The following is a 22,642-nucleotide window of genomic DNA, read 5'->3' on the forward strand; positions in this document are numbered from 1 at the left end:
TGTTTTATATTTATTTTTATTTGTTTATTTTTTATAATTACTAACCATATGTGCTACTTTCTATTAATTGTTATATTTCAATAATTTTATTATACTTTTCGATTGTTTCTTTTTCTTAATTTCTGTTGTTTTTTGTTTCTTATATGTTTGATTTATTCTTATTAATTTTACATTCATTTTATCTCTTATATCGTTTTTTATCACTTCACATATTTTATTATTATTTCATATAGCATATGTATATTATTCTTTTAGTTTGGTTTATATTTGTTTTATTTTTTTATATATGTTGATTCCATTTTAATTTCATCATATAATTTTATAGCGATAATTTTATTTTCGCATATTGTTTTCATTTAAATTTTAATTTGTTTTTATTTTTTTTTTATATATCTGTAGTATTTTATTTTTCTTGTGGTTTTTTATTTAATGAAATATTTTTTATTACTTTATTTTGGTTCATATTATTCATATATACATTTTTATGTATATATAAATAATTTTGTTATTTTTTGTGTTTTAGGTCAATATACTTTTTATATAATATACATTTGTTTAACTTAATATTTTTGCCTTATTTCCATTATTTTTTGTACTATTACATAATTTTATTTTTTTCCACATTGAATCAATTTTTAATCAAAGTATTATTTATTACTCTATAGCTTTTTATTGGATAATAAAATAAAATAAAATAAATTATATATTGGATGTGTAGCATGTTAAGCTTATGATCAGAATGTTAAATAGATAACATTAGTTTACAGGCAAAAATTTTCAAAGATGACCCCTACATTTTCTACAGGGATTTTCCGTAAAACTGAAAAATCATACAGATTTTTTTCTGTGTATCGTTTTCGAGTTATTTGCGAAAAAACGTTATTTCGATACACAGAAAAAAATCCTTGTGATTTTCAAGTTCTACGGAAAGTTTCCCTTTAGGAAATATAAGACTCGTTCTTGGTAAACAAAACTTTTATTTATTTATTAACTAGTGTTATTGGTATCGAATCTATTTTGTTTATGGGATAATGTGATAGTCACAGTTGGGTTATATTTCCCCAAACTTCTATTACTTCGGTATGTGAATAATTGATTGAAATTAATTACTAAATTAAAAGTATATTTCAAAAATTTGTCAATAACTATCAACAGCACATTCATAATTCTAATTAATGATTATTATTTAAGAAATTGTAATATATAAGAATTATTCGAGTATAAAATTTGGGGTAACAGATTGTCAGATAACATCAATTTAAATCCTGGTACAGAGATAAATGTACATACATGTATTGTTGTTATATAAATTATTTTTAAAATATATGTATTAATGTTTTATATATTTATAATTACTTTTTGAAATGCTTTTAAATATTTTGTAAACAAATTTCATAAATATCTCTTATTTATTTTATATATATTTTTTTTAATTTCGTTCAACATAATCTGATTTATTAATTGACTCGTTTGGAAGACAATAAATATTTAATGAAATTTATATTTTTTTACAATACAAACTATATTATAATATTCTAATAACATTTAATGAAAAATATTTTAAATATTATTATTTAAATATTTTTGTAGTATTCTCGTTGCTATTTGTATGAAAAATGGCATTTATTCAGACCAAAAATTATTTAATTAATTTCAAGTTTTACAATTAAAGTTAAAAAAATATTCTAATTACTAAATAAAAATGGCATAAACTAGATGTTATTAATAAAATTAAAAAAGTGCTTAACTATTAACACAAATATTTATATATCTTAAAGTATATTGTTTGTAATTAAATAATCGCTAATATTAGTCCGCACAGCATTTTTAATTTGAATTTAAATTTAATATATTTTTATATTAAAAAATTCATTTCTCATTAATTTTTAATAATTTTATTTAATTAAGAAAATTTTAAAACTATCTCAAGTAATTTCTAATTTCAACTCATTACATTTTTTTCTGAAGAGTTGTTTTGTTTCTAACTCGTTTTCAATTCGAGTATAAGTAAGTTTAAACATATTCCTCGGAAGCTTTTTGTACACTTGCAGGTATGCGGAGCGATGGTGGTACATGCGGTTCACTAACTGTATCTGGTAATTCGGCTATATCCTTAAAAACTCCCATTAGACTTTCGAAATTTGGTCCCCAATTAAGTAAATAGTCCCAGCCGAGTGTGGTTGCAGATGGTGAGGTGGCGCCGCTTGGTTGTCTGTAAATGCCGCTCATATGTGTTGATAGATCATCGTCACTGGCAACCAGTGTACTGAGAGAACCCCGAAACGATGAATCGAAACCATCATATGAGTGTGGTGGCATAGGTGGTGCTTTACCAACACTACCACCAACGCCAACACTATCACCGCTAAGTGCCCGACCAACAACGCTTCTATCTGGCAAATCATCGGAAACACTCTTACTGGTTGTATATTTGGCATCACCACTCAAACTGTTGTTATCGTATTCTATTTCGGAGCAAGTAAAGCTATCATTTCCGCTCTCGTCGGTCGATGTGGAACTGTGTGCATCTACATCCGCACTATGCAGACCACCACCAAGTGTAAGATGATGTGCACCGCCTGGCACACGTGGTGCTTCACTGCTCGATGAAACTGCATCAAGTGTGGATACCAGACTTGAAGTGCGAGGTCGTACATTGAGACGTTCGATTTCTTCAGCTGTTAGGCCCATCGAAGCTTGTACTGGTGATTGTGTTGGTACGCCTGGTTTCTGACGACTGGCACTGGAACTTTGCCCGGATAGTTGTGACATAACTGGACTATTTAAGCTGCGTTCACTATTACTATGCAGTGCATCTTTACCCACACCACCTGAACTCGAGGTAGTTGCAAGTAAAGCACTTTGTAGTGGCTTACCTGAGATATCATGCAACGTCAATATGCGTGGCTGCTGTGAGCTTAATTCAGAACTCGGTGACAGACGTGCAAGTGGCGTGCTTTGATGTGGTCGTGGTGTACTTGAGGGTGGCGGTGGTTGACTAGCTTGTGGAGGAACACGTGGCACAAATGGTGCACCTACACCATGACGTGGAGAATGCCGATGTTGTTGTTGTGTTGCTGTCGATTGGTGTTTGTGATGTGTATATGATGCAACTGGTGGTGGTGTTGCTTTATATTTGCGTACTCCGCCTGCTTCACGATATCCTTTATAATGGTAGACAATATCTATATCAGAAGGTGCTATTGAGCTTGCATTTTCTAAATCGTAATGCTCTGGGTACTCGGACAGATCTACGGAACTAGGATGATCATGCGGATGATGTACTTGATTTGGTGGTGGTATCGGAGGATGGTGTTCATCACGTAGTGGTGGACTTTTGCTTACAACTTCACGTTCGATAATGTCAGGTCTTTGCGGTCGCTGCTGATGATCAGCTGGACCAATTTCACGCTCTTTGTACTTTTTGGATATAAGTTCCGGCCCAACGAGATGATGTCCAGGTACGCTACGTATTAGATCGCCATTATCTCCATGATAACCTACTTGAGCGTCAGTTGCGTGTACATTACGTGTAAGAACATGATCAACCTGGTTTTGTGATACGGCAGATCCACTTAGCATAGTAGCAGCGCTACTGTGTTTGATTTTAAAGCCGGGTACGCCACAGCTTAGACCACCTATTTTTTCTTGCTTTCCACGGAAACGGTATATCACATATGAGCCAAGTATAGCAACAAGTAATATAATGAAAAATACTATAACTAAAGTAATGCCTATGCTTAACGGATCTGAGACTTGTGCAGCACCAATGCCAATGTCACCAGCACATCCTGATATAATTTTCCCGCGTGTTAGAACTTCACTGAAGACGCTGCCGGATCCATTAAATGGTTGTATTTCATTATTGATTGTGAAATTGGCAATGCAACCTTCATAGCTGATCGGCATAATTTCTTGTTGGAAATGTTCACGTCTAACGCCACCCACTGACAATACTGTCAAGTACGGATCCAAGAAGTCATGAACTCCAGAAACATCTAATTCTTCACCTGTCTTTACGTTGTCGATCAACAAACGAAGCACGCGATTTGAAGCGAAGAGCGTGACGTTATGCCATTTCCCATCATTAAGTTTTTCTGGTTGGTGTATGGTCATATTTACAGTTGTACCCTGCTTTGAATAGTAAACCAATTTGCCTGTCTTCAGTTCGATAGCAGTAAAATGTTTATTAGTAGCAGCGAAAAGAATCAGACCATCTTCTTTATAAGTGCGAAACAGGAGACTGAGTGTTTTTGGAGATTCTTCGGTTTGCGGTAAAGTTGTTAAGTTATCACTATTTACAATAAAACGACGGCGGCGTGATATATCGTAAGTCCAAACACTATTAGCTCCATACAGGTTATCCAAGAGCTGCATGCGCCGATGTTTTTCCGATATTTGAAATTCTACAAAGCCACCGTCTGTTATGGTTATAGGTTCAAGTGAACTGAAGCAGTCAGGTGACAATAATTCACTACCACATTGACACATCGCAGAGTGCCAACGATCCATGCAGGTACCGAATGTGCCACATAGTGATAAACTGGGATCTGTGGGCAAACTTTGTTGACAAGGTCCTCCGTTTGTATTGCGATTACAGGTGGGAAGAACGCCACGTTGTTTGAGAGGACTGCTCATGTTTAAAGCTCGACCGTTAATTGACACACTATGCATGCAGCCAACTAAGTCATCGGAATGTAGTTGTCCAGGGCGCTCCAACACAGGATCAGCTGACGACAAGCCACCAATAAGCAAAGAATGTTTATTGAAGTTAAGAGTTCTGTAAAAATAAAATAATTTAATATAAAAAATTACATTAATACAAAAAACTATTCTAGCTTTAATGAATACAGTTAATAAAATTTTATAGTTACTGTTATCTGCTTTGTTATAACTTTAGACTTACCCAATCGGTCCAACTTCATCGGCATAGCAGTTCACATCGCCTGGTCGACATTCTTCGCATAAATCACCATTTTCTGTACATTTTGCCACACTTAAGGACATAACACGTCCATTTCTTGTAGCAGTAACCTTATGCCATTTACCATTAGCTATGCTGTCTTTATTGTTAGACCCAACTACAATAGTAGTTATTGCTGTTCTGGCACCACCAAACGAAAATAGGGCCTTGCCTTTTACCACTTCGATGGCCAGAAAATCGGAACGCCCACCAGATTGTACGCCGTAATTGTAAAGTAGTAGAGCATCTGGCTTAGTTGTAGCAAAGATAATAGAAATATCATTCGTGGCAGCATCAAGAGAAGGAAATGTCATAAATGACAGTTCTTGAAATCCAAATGTTGTTTTCTCGCAGTGGCGTCCATAACGACCATCAGCGCAGCTACATTTGTAACCAGGCTTCAGACTAACGCAGAGTCCACCATGAAGACAGGGATTTGGACGGCAGGAATCTGCTATATGTTCGCATTGATTTCCACGATATCCAGGTCGACATAAACAGAAAAAGGAAGCTCCATCTGGACTGCGTCTACAAGAACCACCATTACGACATGGATTGCCTGTACATACATCGCCACGTTCCTGTTGGCATAATTTACCCTCGCGGTTAGGTGGGCACGTGCATTGGAAATCAGAACTAATTTGACGACATGGTACGTTCGCATGACATGGATTTGGTGTGCAAGGATCTTGGCGTTTATCGCATTGTTGACCCATGAAACCATCAGGACACTTGCAGTTGTAGTCATAGGAGACAGTTGGACCAGTCAGTATAAGAGTTTGGCTATCCACTATGTTTAGCGTTTGTATGTCATGCACGCTTATTTCTGCGCTGCACATGCCACCGTTCTCGCAAGCATTGGCTGCACAAGGACTGTAACCAATCACCAAACGATCCGGAGCTTGTAGTAGTCTTTCGATGGCATCCCGTTTCTTATTTAATATGTCGATAATATAACGTGGTAGTCGATATGCTTGGTTTGACATTTTTACAGCGAGCAATAGTTCCACGTCTGTTGAGTTTGCACCAGAATTGCGAACGCTGTAAAGATTAACCTCATCGCCATTTTCAAATATACCTTTGATCATTTCTAGAAAATTACGATAATATGAAGATAAGAAGTATTCTGCAGTCATGTTTCTTATGAATAGTGTAACGGAATTTGCCACTGTGGAATTGTCGAAATTTTGGAAACCCAATGTAACGGTGGATACTACATCTCCATGTTTGCCATCGTTACCTGACACAGCATAAGAATAACCAGTCATTGTAGTTTGATATGTGGTGTGCAGATCACAAGCGGTTGGTATGCTTAGTAAGCCTAGTGGACTAGACTGAGCGCTGGGCACAATGCGACATCTGTAGTTTCCTTTAATATCAGCGTCGTTTGGATGTACATTTGCTATCTTTCCTATTGGTATTTTATCATTGAACACATTGAGCAAGACATGTACTGTTCGTGGAGTGGAAGGACTATCATTCTGATCCAACACTTTTATTGTCAACATATGTTGTGCGCGCTGTTTGGGTTTGCCATTGTCTTCCACTTCAATAACTGCTTCTAAGCTTGGTGTTGCCTCTCGATCAAAGCTTCTAGTGGATTTTATTAGGCCAGAGTGTTTGTCAATACTAATGTAGGATTTATGCTTGCCACCAACCAAATAGTAAGTGAATGGCCCACCATTAGGTGGCAAGTCTGGATCACTAGCAGTGAGAGTCATAATCGACGTGCCTGTAGGTTCATTTTCAAGTATATAACCTATAAGACCACCTGCTTCAAACGTTGGCCCATTATCATTCACATCTTCCAATTCGATTTTGACAGTCGTTGTGCCAGTTTGAGGAGGAATACCCGTATCTATTGCACCAACAATTAATGTGAAAATTGGTTGCTGTTCTCGATCTAATATTCTTGCTGTTTCAATTTCACCAGTTTGCGGATCAACTTTGAAGGACTGATTAAAGTTACCATTTATAATGGAGTAGCTAAACTGATTGTTTTGTGGGCGCACATCCTTATCAACTGCTTTCACTGTTGTAATTTTTGAGCCAATAGGTGCTGCTTCTGATATGCTAGCCGTATACAGTGGTTTTATAAATTCAGGCGGATCATTTCCATCTTGTATAGAAATAATGACTTGCGCCTCATCAGTGTCGTTGCCGCGTATACCGCCATAATTCTTAGCCATTACAGTGAGAACGACACGACTTTGTGTTTCGCGATCTAGATGTCTGGACACGTAGATAATTCCAGAATTGGCATTGATTGAGAAGCCCTTATCGTTACTGGAACCCACGAGTAGGTAATATACTTTTCCATCTTCGCCTGCGTCTTTATCAGTAGCTTGTATTGATCCCACTGAAGTGCCTACTTCAGCGCTCTCAGACACATCGAAATGGAATACTGGCTGCACAAATTGTGGATAAAATTCATTCACTCCGGTTATGTGTACAATCACCATTGCAGTAGTTTGCATGTTTGAGTCAGGATTCGCTGCCATAATCTGTAAGTTGTAGTCTCGCCTTTCCTCGTAATCAAAGCTGATGGTCGATACGATTTCGCCTGAGTTCATATTAATCTTAAAGAAATTCTTGCCAGTACCACCAGTTATAGAATACCTTATAATAGCGTTCTTTGGGGAATCCTTATCAGTGGCAAAAGCTTTGAAAACAAATGTATTTGTTGGTTTATTTTCCGGTATAAATGCGTGGTATTCACTTTGGTTAAATATCGGAGGATTATCGTTTATATCAGTTAGTATGACAGTTAGCATAGCCACTGCTGATTTTGGTTGAAAAGCTAAGTCTTCTACTGTTATGTTTAAGTGGTATTCCTGTATAACGTCGTAGTCCAAAGGCTTAAGTAGTGTAACGGCACCAGTTTGAACGTCAACATCGAACTCGGAGCGCTCATTGCCACCAGAAATAAAATAGCGCAGCATGCCATTTGGACCATCATCTCTATCTGAGGCACCCACTGTTAAAATTGTAGAATGTATAGGCTCATTTTCAGGTACGATTACTTGGTAACTCAGTGCTGTGAACACAGGTGTAAAGCGATTTTCTCCAGTAACTATGATAGACACACGTGCTTCATCTGATTGTGCGGGAACACCACGGTCGGTGGCCTTAACAACTACCATGAACATCGAGTTTGGTAGCACGTTAAGTGGTTTCGTGACTGTGATCCAACCATCATGCTTGTTAATGGCAAAGTATTCAGTGGCATTGCCGCCAATAATGACGTAGTCAACCTCAGCATTAACGCCATAATCCAGCTCATCAACTGCGTGCACTTTTACAATACGTTGGCCGATCTTTGCATGCTCTGGTACTGGTGAGATATACAGTTTCTGTTCGAATACAGGAGGATTATTGTTGGCATCCACAATATTTATATTCACTAAGCATTCGGAGTACATTGGGGGCTTACCATTGTCGGTAGCTAACACAGTCATGGCATACATATTTTCAGGTGAGGATTCAATCTGTGAATGTTTGTACTTAATTGTGCGTTTACTAAATATTTCACCCGTTGCCGGATCAATTGTAAACAAATCAGAAGGATGAAGAAGTGAGTAGGAAATAACAGAGTTGGGTCCTTGTTTATCACGATCAGTAGCAATAACTTGGCCAACAAATGCAACTGTACGTTGGAGTTCTGGGAAATTGAAACTGTAGTAGCTGTGCTCAAATTCTGGTGCGTTGTCGTTTTGATCCTGAATTGTTATTGTGATTGGCGTCTCAGACCGCCAAGCGCCGTCAAATGCGCTTATTTTAAGCAGGTATTCGTCCTGCTGTTCACGATCTAAGTGCGCTGCCACAGTAATATTGCCACTAATAGGATCCAATTTGAACTTATCACCGGGATTTTCAGTAAAACTATAAGTTGCATTGGCATTGACGCCAATATCTAAATCTGAAGAAGTAACTCTTATGACAAAGCTACCAATTTCAGCGTTTTCGGTTACATTAACAGAGAAAAGACGTGTGAATTTCGGTGGATTGTCATTTTTATCCAGCAAATTTATAAGCACACTAGTGGAGCCCACAAGTTGTGGCATGCCTTGATCTACTGCTTCAACAATAAGTTCATATGAGCTAGTTTCTTCACGATCTAAACGCATTGTGGTATATATTTCGCCGGAATCTGAATCTATTTCGAATGTACCTTCAAAGTCATCGTTTAGACGGTATGTTATCTCACCATTGTCACCAGAATCGCGATCAGTTGCTTTCACTCTGACTATAAATTGTGGTGGAGGTTCTTCTTCCAATATTTCGGCATTATACACCAACTTTTCCATAATAGGTGCATTGTCATTGGCATCTGTTACGTTTATGGTAAGTAACATAACACTTCTCAAATTTGGACGATCTGAATCCGAAGCTTCAATCCATATTTCATACTGATGAGATGTTTCATAATCTAAACCATCTTTTCCAACAGACATAACGCCAGTACTGGCATCAATCCGTATGGCATCACCTATATTACCACCAGCAACGGAGTAACGAATGTTGCCGGCTGGACCTTTCTTTGGCGAAGTTGCTATAATATTAGTTATTAGTTTACCTTCGAGCACATCTTCTGAAAGTATGAACTGTGTATTGGGCATATATGAGAATATTGGAAAGAGTGTAGCTGGACGAAGCAGAATAGTTAAATCGGCTACTGAAGATTTTGGTTCAAAGCCTTGATCGGTCGCATGCATGATTATGCTGAAGATCATATCGAAACTGGAGTTTTCATTAGTGTTGAGTGCTGTCTTTGTTTTTATGACGCCTGTTTTAGGATTAATGACGAATGTATCCATATCCTTACCGCTTATGTTGTATGTAACAAGTGCATTAGCAGCGTCATCTAAATCAATCGCTCTGGCGCCAAATACAAATTCGTTGGCTTTGATGCGATCAGGTACGTTGACATTGAAACTGGCTGCACTGAATTGGGGTGTGTTATCGTTGATATCTAAAATTGTTATAGTCAAATTAACAGCAGTAGCACGTGGCTCTGTGGCAGAGCTATCTTGTGCCATTAATGTGAGATGGTATGCTGAGGTGTCCTCGCGATCCAAGACGGCAGCCGTGGTTATTTCACCTGTGTCGGTATTTATGTTAAATTTGTCAATTTTATCACCAAGTAGAGTGAAACGAATTTTGCCATTCGGTCCAATATCTTTGTCAGTTGCCACAGGCTGAAGTACTTTTGTGCCAACGGGTAGGTTTTCTTGTACTGTGGCTTGATATGATTGGCGTGCAAATTCTGGACTGTGATCATTCATATCTTGCACTATGACACGCACAACTCCTGTGCCGGTTAGGGGCGGGGAACCTGAAATTGTAAATAAAAAAATAATTGACTTTTAGCATACATAGAAACATGTGTAAGAATTTTAAAAATGGAAAATTTATGTACACGATTAAATGTGTTGATGTACATATATGTAAATAACAACGAAGAATGCAAAAATTAGTACTAATTTAAGCAATTTTTGGTTCATTCTTTCATTTTTTTTTTAAATTTTATTATTTTATTTTATGTTTTTCTACAACATTCTTGATTTATGGTAAAGGTAGTAAATTATTTACTTGAAACTGATGGCATCAATCAACTGTTATATGCTAGTGCATAGAAATCAAGGCGATTCATATGCAAAAGAGTGAAAAGTACTTATGGCTACAATCTCAGATATAGAAGATTTTGCTTTATATGTGCAATTTTGAAAGTAATCTGCATATAGACTTGCATACTTCATAAATTTTAACAAGCAACAGAAAATGAAAAATCGAACATTTTTTAACAATAAACTGAGTGTGATGTTGCAGAGATTGTGGCTGGCAGAACATATGTAATGTACAAGCCACACTACACTACACTGAAGACACGATCATATTCAAAAAAAAAAAAAAACAAAGGAGTAAAAAAAATAAATACGATTTTAAACATGCCAAAAAAGCAACTAATACCGATCTTGAAAGCGTAACAAATTGTGAATTTGCTGAAACGAATAAACCTACAACACAGCCAAACAACACCAACGAAAGTATCTGAACAGTCAAGTAATAACAACTACAACAACAACTACAAGCACAACTACAACTACAACCACAAAACCAACAACAAGCAACGACACAAAAACAATTGTAAACAAAAATATGCCTATCTAGATAAAATAAGAGCAGCGGAACGGATTCATCCCAATCGAATTCTACTACCAAACAGCCCAGATACAGTAAAGCACTCGTTTGTTCTAATTTAACGAGCAAATTGAAATATTACCATAAAAGGATTTGAATATACTTCAGTTGCCTTAGCAATGTTAGCCAGAGAAAATCGTACATTCGCCACGAACATCGCAGTACCAAAGGTCCGCGTGATTGCTGCCATGAATTGTCGCTGCCAACTGCAATTGTCGCTAATAGCATTTATATTGCTGCAACAATTGCAATGAACTACTTCAATCAATGATTTCCAGAGCAAGCTTTCATGCTCTTGGAATGCAGAAAAATATTATAAAAATAGATTTATTAAAGGGGCTTGTGACTGAGTGGGGGCGAAAGGTGTGATAAAAGAGGGAATCAAAAATTATGTGAAAATTAGGTAATGTGATGTTGAGCCTTTTCCGAGTTAGTGCATCTGGGCACTTTTACTCTTTGATAGCTGGGGAGTTTCTGCAGAGTCCCACCCATCTCACTGACTAATTTGAGTATTCCTCATAATCTTCGCGATTATTCAGTGACTGATCTAAGATCTCCGTACCGCCCCGTGCGGTAAGTAATTACTCTAGCACTAACTAGTGGCAGATAAAAAAAGGAGGTTTGGAATAAAAGATTGAATACCGTCAAATATTTTAAAAATAGTTCGCACGAATGAAAGTCAATAGTAAGAGAATTGGACTGCTTAGGGGCAGGATGTCGAATATAGATATCCTCATCTTTTTTTTTATGTTGAAACTATTTGAGTCATTGCACTTGAGCATTTTTACGCTTTCTTACCTCAAAATATTTTCAAAACCCCTCTTTACAACAATTTTAAAACCTTTTGAAATAATTCTATATAGAATTTATGTTTACCACTCATTTTTGCAAGAATTTTCACACTGAAAACTGATATTATCAAGGGAATATTAAAACTGACTATTAAACAACCAACTAGTATGGATTCGAAATACAATCAGTAGCATATAGTAGGGGAATTTTTTTTAATTAAATATTTTCATATGAATATCAAATTAGTTCTCAAAAATCCCTCTTTAAAGAACCTTCATTAAAGCTACTGTGTCCAATGAACAGCTGTTATAAGTAATTATTTTAAAGCCTTTCAATTCTCTTAAATAATTTTTTCTTTCTTTATTCCGAAAATAGATACTTAACAATTTAAACTATAAATTTCATTGCGTGCACTTGGAGCAACAATTTTTAATTAGAAAAATTGTAGTAGAGTTTTTTATTAGGTTAGTTGCCCAAAACTAAGGCGCACGTACTTGTTAGTAACTGTTTATTGGGACATGAGGCATTCAGTTGATTGCATCTGAGTGGACAAAGTCACATGTGTGCTAAGAAGATTTTCGAATGAATATGAATATAATTTGTGAACTCCTTCATACCCTACATATTATTCTAATATAGTTATCTCAAACTAGTTAATATGTTTGTAACACGGGAATGGGTATATCATTCGATATAGTAAGGATAATCGTGTGACGTGTACTTTTGTTTATTTATTACGTTTGTGCATTTAAATGACTTTCCAATATAAGTTACGTACTATAACTAATGATATATTTAAAAAGAAATCAAATAATGAACTATATAAAAAAAATTTACGGATAGATCCAGATTTAAAAAGATATCGTAAAAAAGTATATACTGGAATACTGTATTATTAGTTTTAGGTTTTTTAAAATCTATTTAACTTAGGTTGAAGTGACAGCTTTGCGCATCAAATATCACTTGATTGCAAATAATGGTCCATTTCGATACTTTACTCGCTTAGTAAAATACCTCTTCGAAATCATATGCACTCGTCTATGGTTTTTATATAAAATCAGTTTTATTTTAATACCGCACTCTGTAGATCTGAATAGACGTTGGCAATTGTTATCAAGAAGAAAAGCGGCTTCGGTAACGAGAGTAACAAAATTTTAAATAACGAAGAAATAAGTCGCAGCTAGAGTAACAGATGAATAGCAGAAAATTGTTCAGTAGCTTTAGACCCTTAAAGCGCTATTAAACCGTGGAAGAAGAAGATCAGAATTTTAAGAGTAAAACGGAACAGTCTGATTAAGTTTTTTTTTTAAATTTTCATAGACTAAATTTGATCAAAAGTAAAATTAGAATGGTTTTCCAACAGATTTCTACTTATGTATATGCCGATGGCAATTGTCACAATAAAGTGAATCATGACAATAGAGTAGCATAAACGTAAAACTTATTTAGATTCCTATTTTTTAGGAATTCTCTAGATATAGAGATATACTAATAACAACGATCGAAACCGACTTCATTAAGACATTATTTAGCAATCTAACATAGATTGAGTTGGCTAAATTGATCATACGGGGCTAACGAACAATAAAGAACGCCCAAGGAAAAAATATGTATGAAGAAGAAACGGGTGGAAACTGCGCCTTGGGTTGAGTGGTAAACATTGAAGAAAACTAACTGCATTTTATGTAAGAAACTTTAGAATTTTTGTGCAAAGTACTATTAGAGATATGATACCCGACAGTAAGTTACTAGGTTCAGTAATGGGTGTAAGTAAAGATAGTGTAATATTGGAATATAGGTTCCGATTAGTATACATCTCTATAGCAAGTATGTATAATTCATTCTTCAACAATTTTTAACTAAACAAAAGATAATCCGTTTGTTTATCAAGACTTGATTAATAATATCAGATCAAGTTTTTTCACCTAGACATTCATTTAAAATATAAACATACACTTACAGTCGGAGATGCAGCTCCCTCTTTTCATATATAAAAGTGAGAATAAAAAAGTCTTCTTAATCGAATAGAATTAGTAACGCTATTGGTGTCCACTTAAGAGAGCTTTCACTGTATTTTCTCTATTACGTTAGGTACATTTTAGTGTATTTTCATCAAGGTGTTGTGTCTTTCTATTTTATTTCAAGATCATCATGTTTTATAACCCATTAACCAGCAACAAAAGAAACACACATGCGTAATAATTGATTCCAACTAGACCAACTTAAAATATAATTACAACAACAATCAAAGAAGAAAGTATGCCCTGGAGATGAAAAATGAAAAAATGAGAAGAAAAAAAATAGTTCTGAAAAATTTTACAAAAATGGATAGAAAAAATTGCTGAGGCCATTTCTCGCTGGTTTCCGTTGAAATCAAACCCAAAATAATTGAACAGAACCAAATGGCAACCAGCATTGCAAATGCGAATGAGAAACGCACAGCAATACCCCGCGATAGAGGATCGCACACAAATTAGAAATAAAAAGTTAAAGAACAAAAAAAAGGAGCAGAAAAAATACTGCATGGCAACACTATTGAAGGCGGTATATGCACGTATGTGAAAATGTCGTGAGCTCAGTGTGAGTAAAAATTTTTAACATCATCAATCGTGTTTGTGGATCTTGGCTTGAAGACACATTAAAAATGCTCGAGCAAAACTAATTGATCGCGCAAATGAAATAAAAACAACAACGTTTGACTTAAGAATAGTAGATAGGAATATTGAAGCAATCATCGAGTTAGATTATTATACGTCTTTTATTATTATATAATAGAAGGGAGCAAAATTGTATGTATTATTTATTATGGGAGCAACATTTTGACCACCTTTTTAACTGTCTGAGACAAAGGTATTTACGTTGAGACTGGGCACTCTTCTTAATAAATTAAAAACCTATTAGAGTTTTAAGAGAGTACAATAGACCCATTCGGATTCATTTCTTTTTGCAAACAAATCAATCTAATCTATATCAGTATCAGCAAAAAAGCCCCTACATATCATATATAACCATATAACCAAGGTTAGGTTATTGTAGTCAACATAACAAGAATTTCGCAAAATTTCACGCAATGGTTCTATGAATTGACATCCTGTGATCTCACTATTCTGGATTATGTTCTGCAAAGAGATGAGATAAAAAGTCATTTTTTTATTCAAACAAATGAGATTTATGGGATGAGTTAGAAGCCAACATTCGTAGAGTTATGACCGATATATGATTATGCAGTCTCAGCTGTTTGAAAACTCGACCACCACATTACCTTTCATAAGAGTCAGCTGCAGCAAATAGAAGAATCATACCAAAACAATTATGGCCGAAAATATGTTACAAAGGATCAAAATACACTTTCTTAAGTTTAACAAGGGTTAAACAAAGGTTCATCATTACAGGTCATTGTTTGATATGTAAACATGTGATTCGACTAGTTGCAGCAGTAGTGACTAATGAACCGAATGTTTTTTGCCCTGGTTATTGTGTTATAATGTGTTAGATTATTCAAAATTCTGGAACAGTTAGAAAGTAAACTTCTGGTTGTCCAAAAAATTAAAGTAGTTGTTGGTATTAAATGGGATATCCCTATTCAACTTCTAACAACTTCTAAGCAATTTTCTTTTTTATATATGAAACATTTGAATTTTTTTTGTTTGACTCATTCAAGTTTAGGGGTTAACTCTTTGATTTTTAGTCTATAAAATTCATAGAGTTTTATATAGTTGAAAATAAAAGTAAGAATGTTAAGGTTTATAGTAAAAAGCGGACGGTTTGCGGAAGATAGTTGAGGAGGCAAGACGAATAGTTTTACAATTGACCTTGGGTTTATAAAAGTCCGAATACGTTTGTGGTTAGTATTGTCGTAGCACTATTAATGATAATAAAAGTTAACTGACTGTTATTATTATGTTGAAGCTGTTTTGAGCTAGTGCACTTAAACACTTATACTCTTTTTTAACTCGAGGTTTCTTCAAAACCCCTCTCTACACCTTGACTAGATTATTGTTTATCACTTCATCAGACTAAGCAATAATTGACCTCAGATCTGCATACCTCCCCATAACTGACTATTGGTAAAGCATGATTGCTTCACATCTTTGTAGCTTGGTATCACAATGGACCCTGGACTGACAAGAGCCCCAGTATCTTTGTGGTTAGTATTTTCGCAGCTGTATCAATGATTATAAAAGCTAAGTGTTTATTGGTAAATTATAATAGCTAGACATCTCAATGAATTGGTAACGCTGTTATAAGATAATGACAGCTTTTTTAAGCGGAGATGGGTGTGACTAACAATTTTGTCTGGTTCAACATTCTTGGTACGAAAAATTGTGAGTGGAAGCTAGAGATATAGTACGATTAGGAGAGATATTCGTTAATTAGAGTTTATATACCATATAATAGATATAAACTCTTTTACTGTATACACTGTATATAAGTGTACATAAGTGTATATAAGTGTATACATTCAAGAACTTCGGCTAATATACTTCTTTTAAATTTATTGATGCTGTATGTTATTCTTGTTTGCTGTGTTAATACTGCATGATCTGTGAACTTAATAGTGATCAGTGAAAATATCTCTAAGCTTGTTAGCGAATTAAATTCTATGAGTAGCAGCGACGGCAGCAGTACTAAATGCTATGTGAAATACATAAAATGAATTCTGTTAGTTGGCATGTGTGATAAATCTCGTTCAAGTTAAATTTCTTTCTTTATTGCAGCTTCAGGATAAATACGAGGCTTGTTAGAAATGTAAAAATACACAAAAGAAAGCCTATAAAACCGCATAAAACACAAAGAAAAAAAAAACGAAATAAAGAGAATAAAAAATGAATGGCATACGAAACAAAATTAATACGAAAAATTTTGAAACGCATTGGAATGGTGTTCGCAATGCAGAAACAGTGATCACAGAACAACAGCAACATCAGCAATAGAGCAACAAATGTTGCAGTAAATGTTGCTGCAGCAATAGCAACAGTGTATCTTAGCCATCTGATTCATCCGCTTCACAACGGCTTTTTGCATTGGCTGCATCGGCTGCATTGGTTGCATCGGCTGCATTGGCTGCATCGGCCGCATCTGCTTCGTGCCTGCCTTGTGTGTGCTGCTCTATTACGAGCTTACGAGGTAAGCAGCAATTTACAAGGCGTAATTCGTGTTCCGCCGCATGTCTCCGCTTGTATCGCGTATGTTGCGTACGAATAAATCCATAAACTTGTGTGTCTTCGCATGTAACGCTCGCGTTTATTGCTGGCAAAATTGTTTTAAAGCGCGTTGTGACATTGTCTTGCCGAGTATCTTGAGCCAGCCGTCCGCTTTATTTTCCTGCAGTTTTACACAATTTCTACGGTTTTGTTAGCAATTTTCCATTTTTTTGTCATTACTATCTCTCAATGTAGATTTTAATTTGATTTTGATCAATTGTTGGAAAATAGATTTGATTGTTAAACAAAATCGTTAGCAGTTTTTTTATGAATTCGCTCAGCGTTCAATTATTAGTCGTACGGAGAAAATTGAGTTTTAAATAACAACGAGATTTTGTCACATTTAATAAACACATGGATCGACTATATACAGTAAGGGCATTAAAAGTTTTTATTTGTACTGTACTTGTGCTCTGTGCTGTAGTCTTACGTCTTGTTAAGTATAGTAAACACTTAAGTTTCAGTAAACACTTAAATTACACACTATTTGTTTTCTATATATATATATGGTGGGACGTTGGGACAGCGCACTGTCCAACAAGTGGCCCCACTGAAGTGAAGGATTAGTCGAAGTAGACCACGAAACGACTTGGGTCCTTTTTCGTCCTTCGATTCTCGGATGTTGTTATTGAGTTAAAGCTGGAGTGGCTTCCGTTCGCATAACTACATCTTTTGTTAATGCAAGCATCTCATTTAGCTTGAGGTTTCCTGCCAAGTCGTCACCAACCCAATGGTGTCCCAAGACAGTCTTCCTCCTACTTGCCAGTGCTGGACATTGGCACAATATATGCACCGCTGTCTCCTTTTCTTCTAGACATAGTCTGCAAGTGTCTTCCTCAGCAAGAGTTATCTTTTTGAGGTGATACTTGAAGTTGCCATGTCCAGTAATTAGTGAGGTCAGCCAGCTTAGAGTGCTCCGCGAATAGCTAAGCACTTTTATCGCTTCCCTGGCCCACGGTTTAGGTAACATGAGTTTGGTCTGTCTACAAGTGCTCAACTCTCTCCATCTATTAAGATGAAGTGAGATTATCCACTTATTGACATTTGTTTTCTAACAATTATCTATAAATTTATAAAATTCTTTAAGGCATAAGATAGACAATAGTGGAATCTACTACTAATAAGTTCACAGGCAAAAGCATCGCGATTAGTGTCGCTTTAATGACACAATTTTCTGGAACAAAAGACAAAGTTTCACTAGATCATGAATTATTCAGAAATATTCATAGATATTGAACACCTTTATATATGAGACATCATTTTATTTACCAAAGTTGGTTGAAGGATACGAAAGTATACGGTAATTACAAGAATCAGACATATTTAAAATAAGTACATCCTTGTTTTTAACCATTATGGTTCTTATTAGAGCTTCAAATATTACTTTTGCTATTCGAAGTTTCGAGTAAGTTTCGTGTAACCATGTGTTCGATCATTTGGCTTGAGCGCAGTCATCTGTTTAAAAATGTTCCAACAGCATATTGTACCAGTATACGTATAACCGAGTAGCTCGAATACTCGAAGACATTAGTTTCTTATAGCGCCAGAAATATTATAACAAGGGATGTTTATTACACAAACATAATTTTTCAAAGGACATTATATATTGTTCCTGAAGCAACGTTACGTTATACAATATTAAGCCAACTAATATTGGAACATGTAACTTAACATGGAATGCAAATAAATAAATATAGTCAGCTTACATGCCAACCTGAATTAGTCAGAACAACCGAAACAGCAATTCCTGACATTTGTAGTACCAGATTTTCATCTACGGACAAAATCTTGTTGGACAAAATAAATCTCACTTGCTACCATATATATACCAAATCGTATCGGCTAGGGCCTACTAGATTTTAATTGCCTTTTATGGCAAGCAAGCCTTATGAGAGATAAGGTATATCAATCATTGTCTCTAATAGAATTATTGTCTATCCTGAAGGTATATCAGATAGTAAAAATAAGTGGAATACGTACGTTTATGTTGGCTTGATTTGGTGTAACGGATAATAATTATTTTCTGCCACTGTTTTTGGATCATGACGTCAAGAATAAAGTGGATAGTATCGCACTATGAAAGTTCGATCTGTTTAACTTTTGCAGGGAATTATTGCAGCAGCTTTAATTTGTTGTTGGTCCTTATTTGCAAACTGTAATTTTTTTCTTGGGTGGTTACGCCCCACCCCACTCATTGCTGAGTGGGGTGGGCCTAACTAGAACTAATGACAACATAATATAACCCAGTAACGATTGATAAGATAACTATGCCATAACTTTTATTTATAAAACTTTCTAATAAAACTAAAATAAGATTAACTAAAAATGATTTAGCACTGAGGTTATCTGATACTAGTGAATGCTTATTTATGATGCTATAAGAGTAAATATTACAACCTAAAATATGGTCTGACTCGTAAATTGTTGCTCTGATTAGGAAAATAATACGATTGGTAAAAAAAATACATGTGAAATATATTTTATTTATGCATATTTTTAAAATTTATAGGCAAAAACAGTCAAATGTATTAAAGGCACATCTGTAACAGATACAAGAGTTACTCTATCAGAGACACACGATAGAGTAGTGCATTATGCGGCTTTAATGCCACATTCTCCGAAACTTATTCATTTTTCCCCAGTGCACGTTTATAAATAAAATAGTATAAATTTTGAAAAAAATAAATATATACAAAAATAAAAATAAAAAAAAAAAATAATACACAACTTGAATATGCACGGAAAGTATTTGAAATATTAAACTTTAATAAAAAATTAAATGAAAGAAACTGCATTGAGGAAAATAAAAATGCGAACATTATAACATTTCCTAGTGGGCAAAAACGAATTTGTGCACGCGTACTCGTAGCTTTAACAATAAGTTACTTTATTTTATTAAAGTAAACAAAAATATATCTACAGATCTGCAGATCTATATACATATGTATATACGATATAAACGTCGCTATATATAAACACATTCGTACCATTAAAATATGTACTTGAAAGGCATGCGAATTGAAGTCCTTATGGCCGATGAATAAAAGCTGCACGGACCCGGACACAGTTTAGGTTCATAATCTGAAATTCAATAGTCGTAAGTGAATTTATTTTGAGTGGACAGACGGAGGACGTTTGCTAGGACAGACAAAGAGAAAAACAGACAAACGGACAAACTGACAAATAAACATACAAACAAATGTATCTATATAGCAGTACATATATACAGAAATAGCAAAATGGCATTAAATTGTTTTACTATCTGTGCAGTTTCATTAATATGTGGAGGAAGATCCACAAGTTGGAAGAGCAAAATTATTAAGAACTTAAATTCCTTATGCTTTATTACATGTTTTCGTGGGATTACAATAATTCGTGCTGGAATTCATAAGGCTTTTTTTCTTTTAAACAAAAAGTAAATAAAAAAGCGAAATATTTTAATATTAATTTAGATTTAATTTAAAAAATTATTGTAATTTTCCAAAGAGTAAAAGTTAAGAATTAATGAATTTATGAGAATGAATCTTTTATGAAACTCAACTTGAACAACGTAGAAAAATATTTCGGCTAACACTGATGGCTTACAAAAGTAAGGAGAGTTAGCATACATTCATTAAGATAAACTGAAGTTTTTGGTATTGGAACAATATTTCAATACTCCACACTTGTATTAAAACCTATTAAAAATTCTATGAACACTTAAAAAAAAAATAAATATAAAATAAAATTAAAGTCTTTGAGTTATTAATTTAGAGTCTTTCAAATTCAATATACATCTTTGAAAGTGTCTATTATAGAATTTTTCAAATACTTTCCTGAAACTGTGTTTATGCCTACATTTCTAATGAAATGATGTTATCAATTAATTAGTATTTTTTTTGTAATTATAAACGAAGATTACAACCTTGAAGTTAAATCTGGAGAATATAGCGGAGGGGGTAGAAAATCTTGGCAGACTTGTGAAATATTGCTACTGGGAGTGCGACTATTAAAAACAAGTAATAGCCGTTTTAGACATTAATATGTTTCTATTTACTTGACAGTTTTACCACAAGAGAAATAATTTAATGCTACTACTGAGAAATGCCTATAAGAAATATAAAAAGTATATAATATATCATATATAACACATAATATATTTTATGAGTTATATGTGTTATATTATACATAATATATAATTTATAATGTATAATATATAACATATAATATATAGTATATGATATATAGCATTAACATTGAAGAAGTCATTAATAGGGACCAACTACCTAAATTTAAAAAGTAATGTCAAATGGGGTATATTATGTACAACATACATTACTACAGTGGCGTATATAAGAAAGAAAAAGAGTTTTGAGTTCAAACCTTCCGTAAAATATTTCAGATCACTTTACACTAGACACACAATTTTCTTTTCGTAGCAAATGAACTAGTGAACTCTATTGAATAAGTTAATATATATAATCTATATAACTATAAATATTTATAAACAGGTCAATAACTTTTAGAATATATATATATATATATATATATATATATATATAGATTAGAACTAATGCCGCACAAGATCTTGTTTAGCATACTTTTTTTCCGGTTGCTAATATGAAGTTGATCTTAGGTAAGTCAGTGATAATTGGAAAGATCCAATCCTTTCCAATAAACTAAGAAAGCTATTTTGCTATTCCATATTCTTTATAATAAAGGATAAAAGATTGGTCATATTAGAACCAGCTGGACGTATTAATAAATTAAAGTATGTGTTTGATTTTTTCGAATATAGGAAGTGACGTTGGGTGAATAAAAAAATGATCTGCTGAAAAACTTTAGCTTGGATTTGCGTATATTTGGATATAGGTATAATAGTTATTATATAAAATACGTAATAGAATATTCTTATTGCTTTTAGAAATTACTTTAAAATTCTTATAAACACATGCAATTTAAACAAAATTAAAATATTGTAAAACAATTATTTAAAAACACTACCAATAATAATAATAGTACCATAATTATTAATACGATAATTTTTTAGAGATATTATGAAATTTTTAAGTGAATTTCATAATAACTCTGAGGTTAGAGGCACACCTTCCGATGTATGATGGATTTTCTCTTTTTTTAATTATTAATATAAATATACTCTTCACAATCCACATTGTTCTCAACTCTTTAGCGTTAGTTATCATAGAATTAAAAAATTTTTTAAGTTAATGTGTAATTTTACTATGTAAATCGACAGTATCTAAGATAATATCTGTCTTTACTGAACACTGGACTATGAGATGACATAGAGTTAGGGTTGATTAGGGCCCTCTCGAATCTTATGTTGCATGAGTCTACTACACTTGAAGAGAATACACCGGAGCACCTGTTGTGCCTTTGTTCAGGCTTGTTCAGAATTAGGTTTAAGCTTTTGGGTGACTCATTCTTTAGTGCAGTCAGTGATATTTCTAACATTAGTATTGGTCAAATATTTGTCCGACTG

At 34.3% G+C, this 22,642-nt stretch overlaps 1 protein-coding gene across 1 annotated transcript in view; it reads right to left on the reverse strand.

Annotated features, from left to right (window-relative positions):
* Positions 1 to 1,973: 1,973 nt before the first annotated feature.
* LOC119687532 (cadherin-related tumor suppressor) overlaps positions 1,974 to 22,642 on the reverse strand; it is a 77,213-nt gene continuing 56,544 nt past the window's right edge. The window contains exons 7-8 of the mRNA XM_038101872.1: positions 4,907 to 10,298; positions 1,974 to 4,780 (exon numbers count right to left, since the gene is read on the reverse strand). Coding sequence (XP_037957800.1) covers positions 2,014 to 4,780; positions 4,907 to 10,298 — 8,159 coding nt within the window. The 3' untranslated portion in view covers positions 1,974 to 2,013. The remainder of the gene's footprint in view (positions 4,781 to 4,906; positions 10,299 to 22,642) is intronic.

This window comes from Teleopsis dalmanni, chromosome X (genome assembly GCF_002237135.1).
Source record: "Teleopsis dalmanni isolate 2A chromosome X, ASM223713v2, whole genome shotgun sequence".
NCBI classification, from domain to species: domain Eukaryota; kingdom Metazoa; phylum Arthropoda; class Insecta; order Diptera; family Diopsidae; genus Teleopsis; species Teleopsis dalmanni.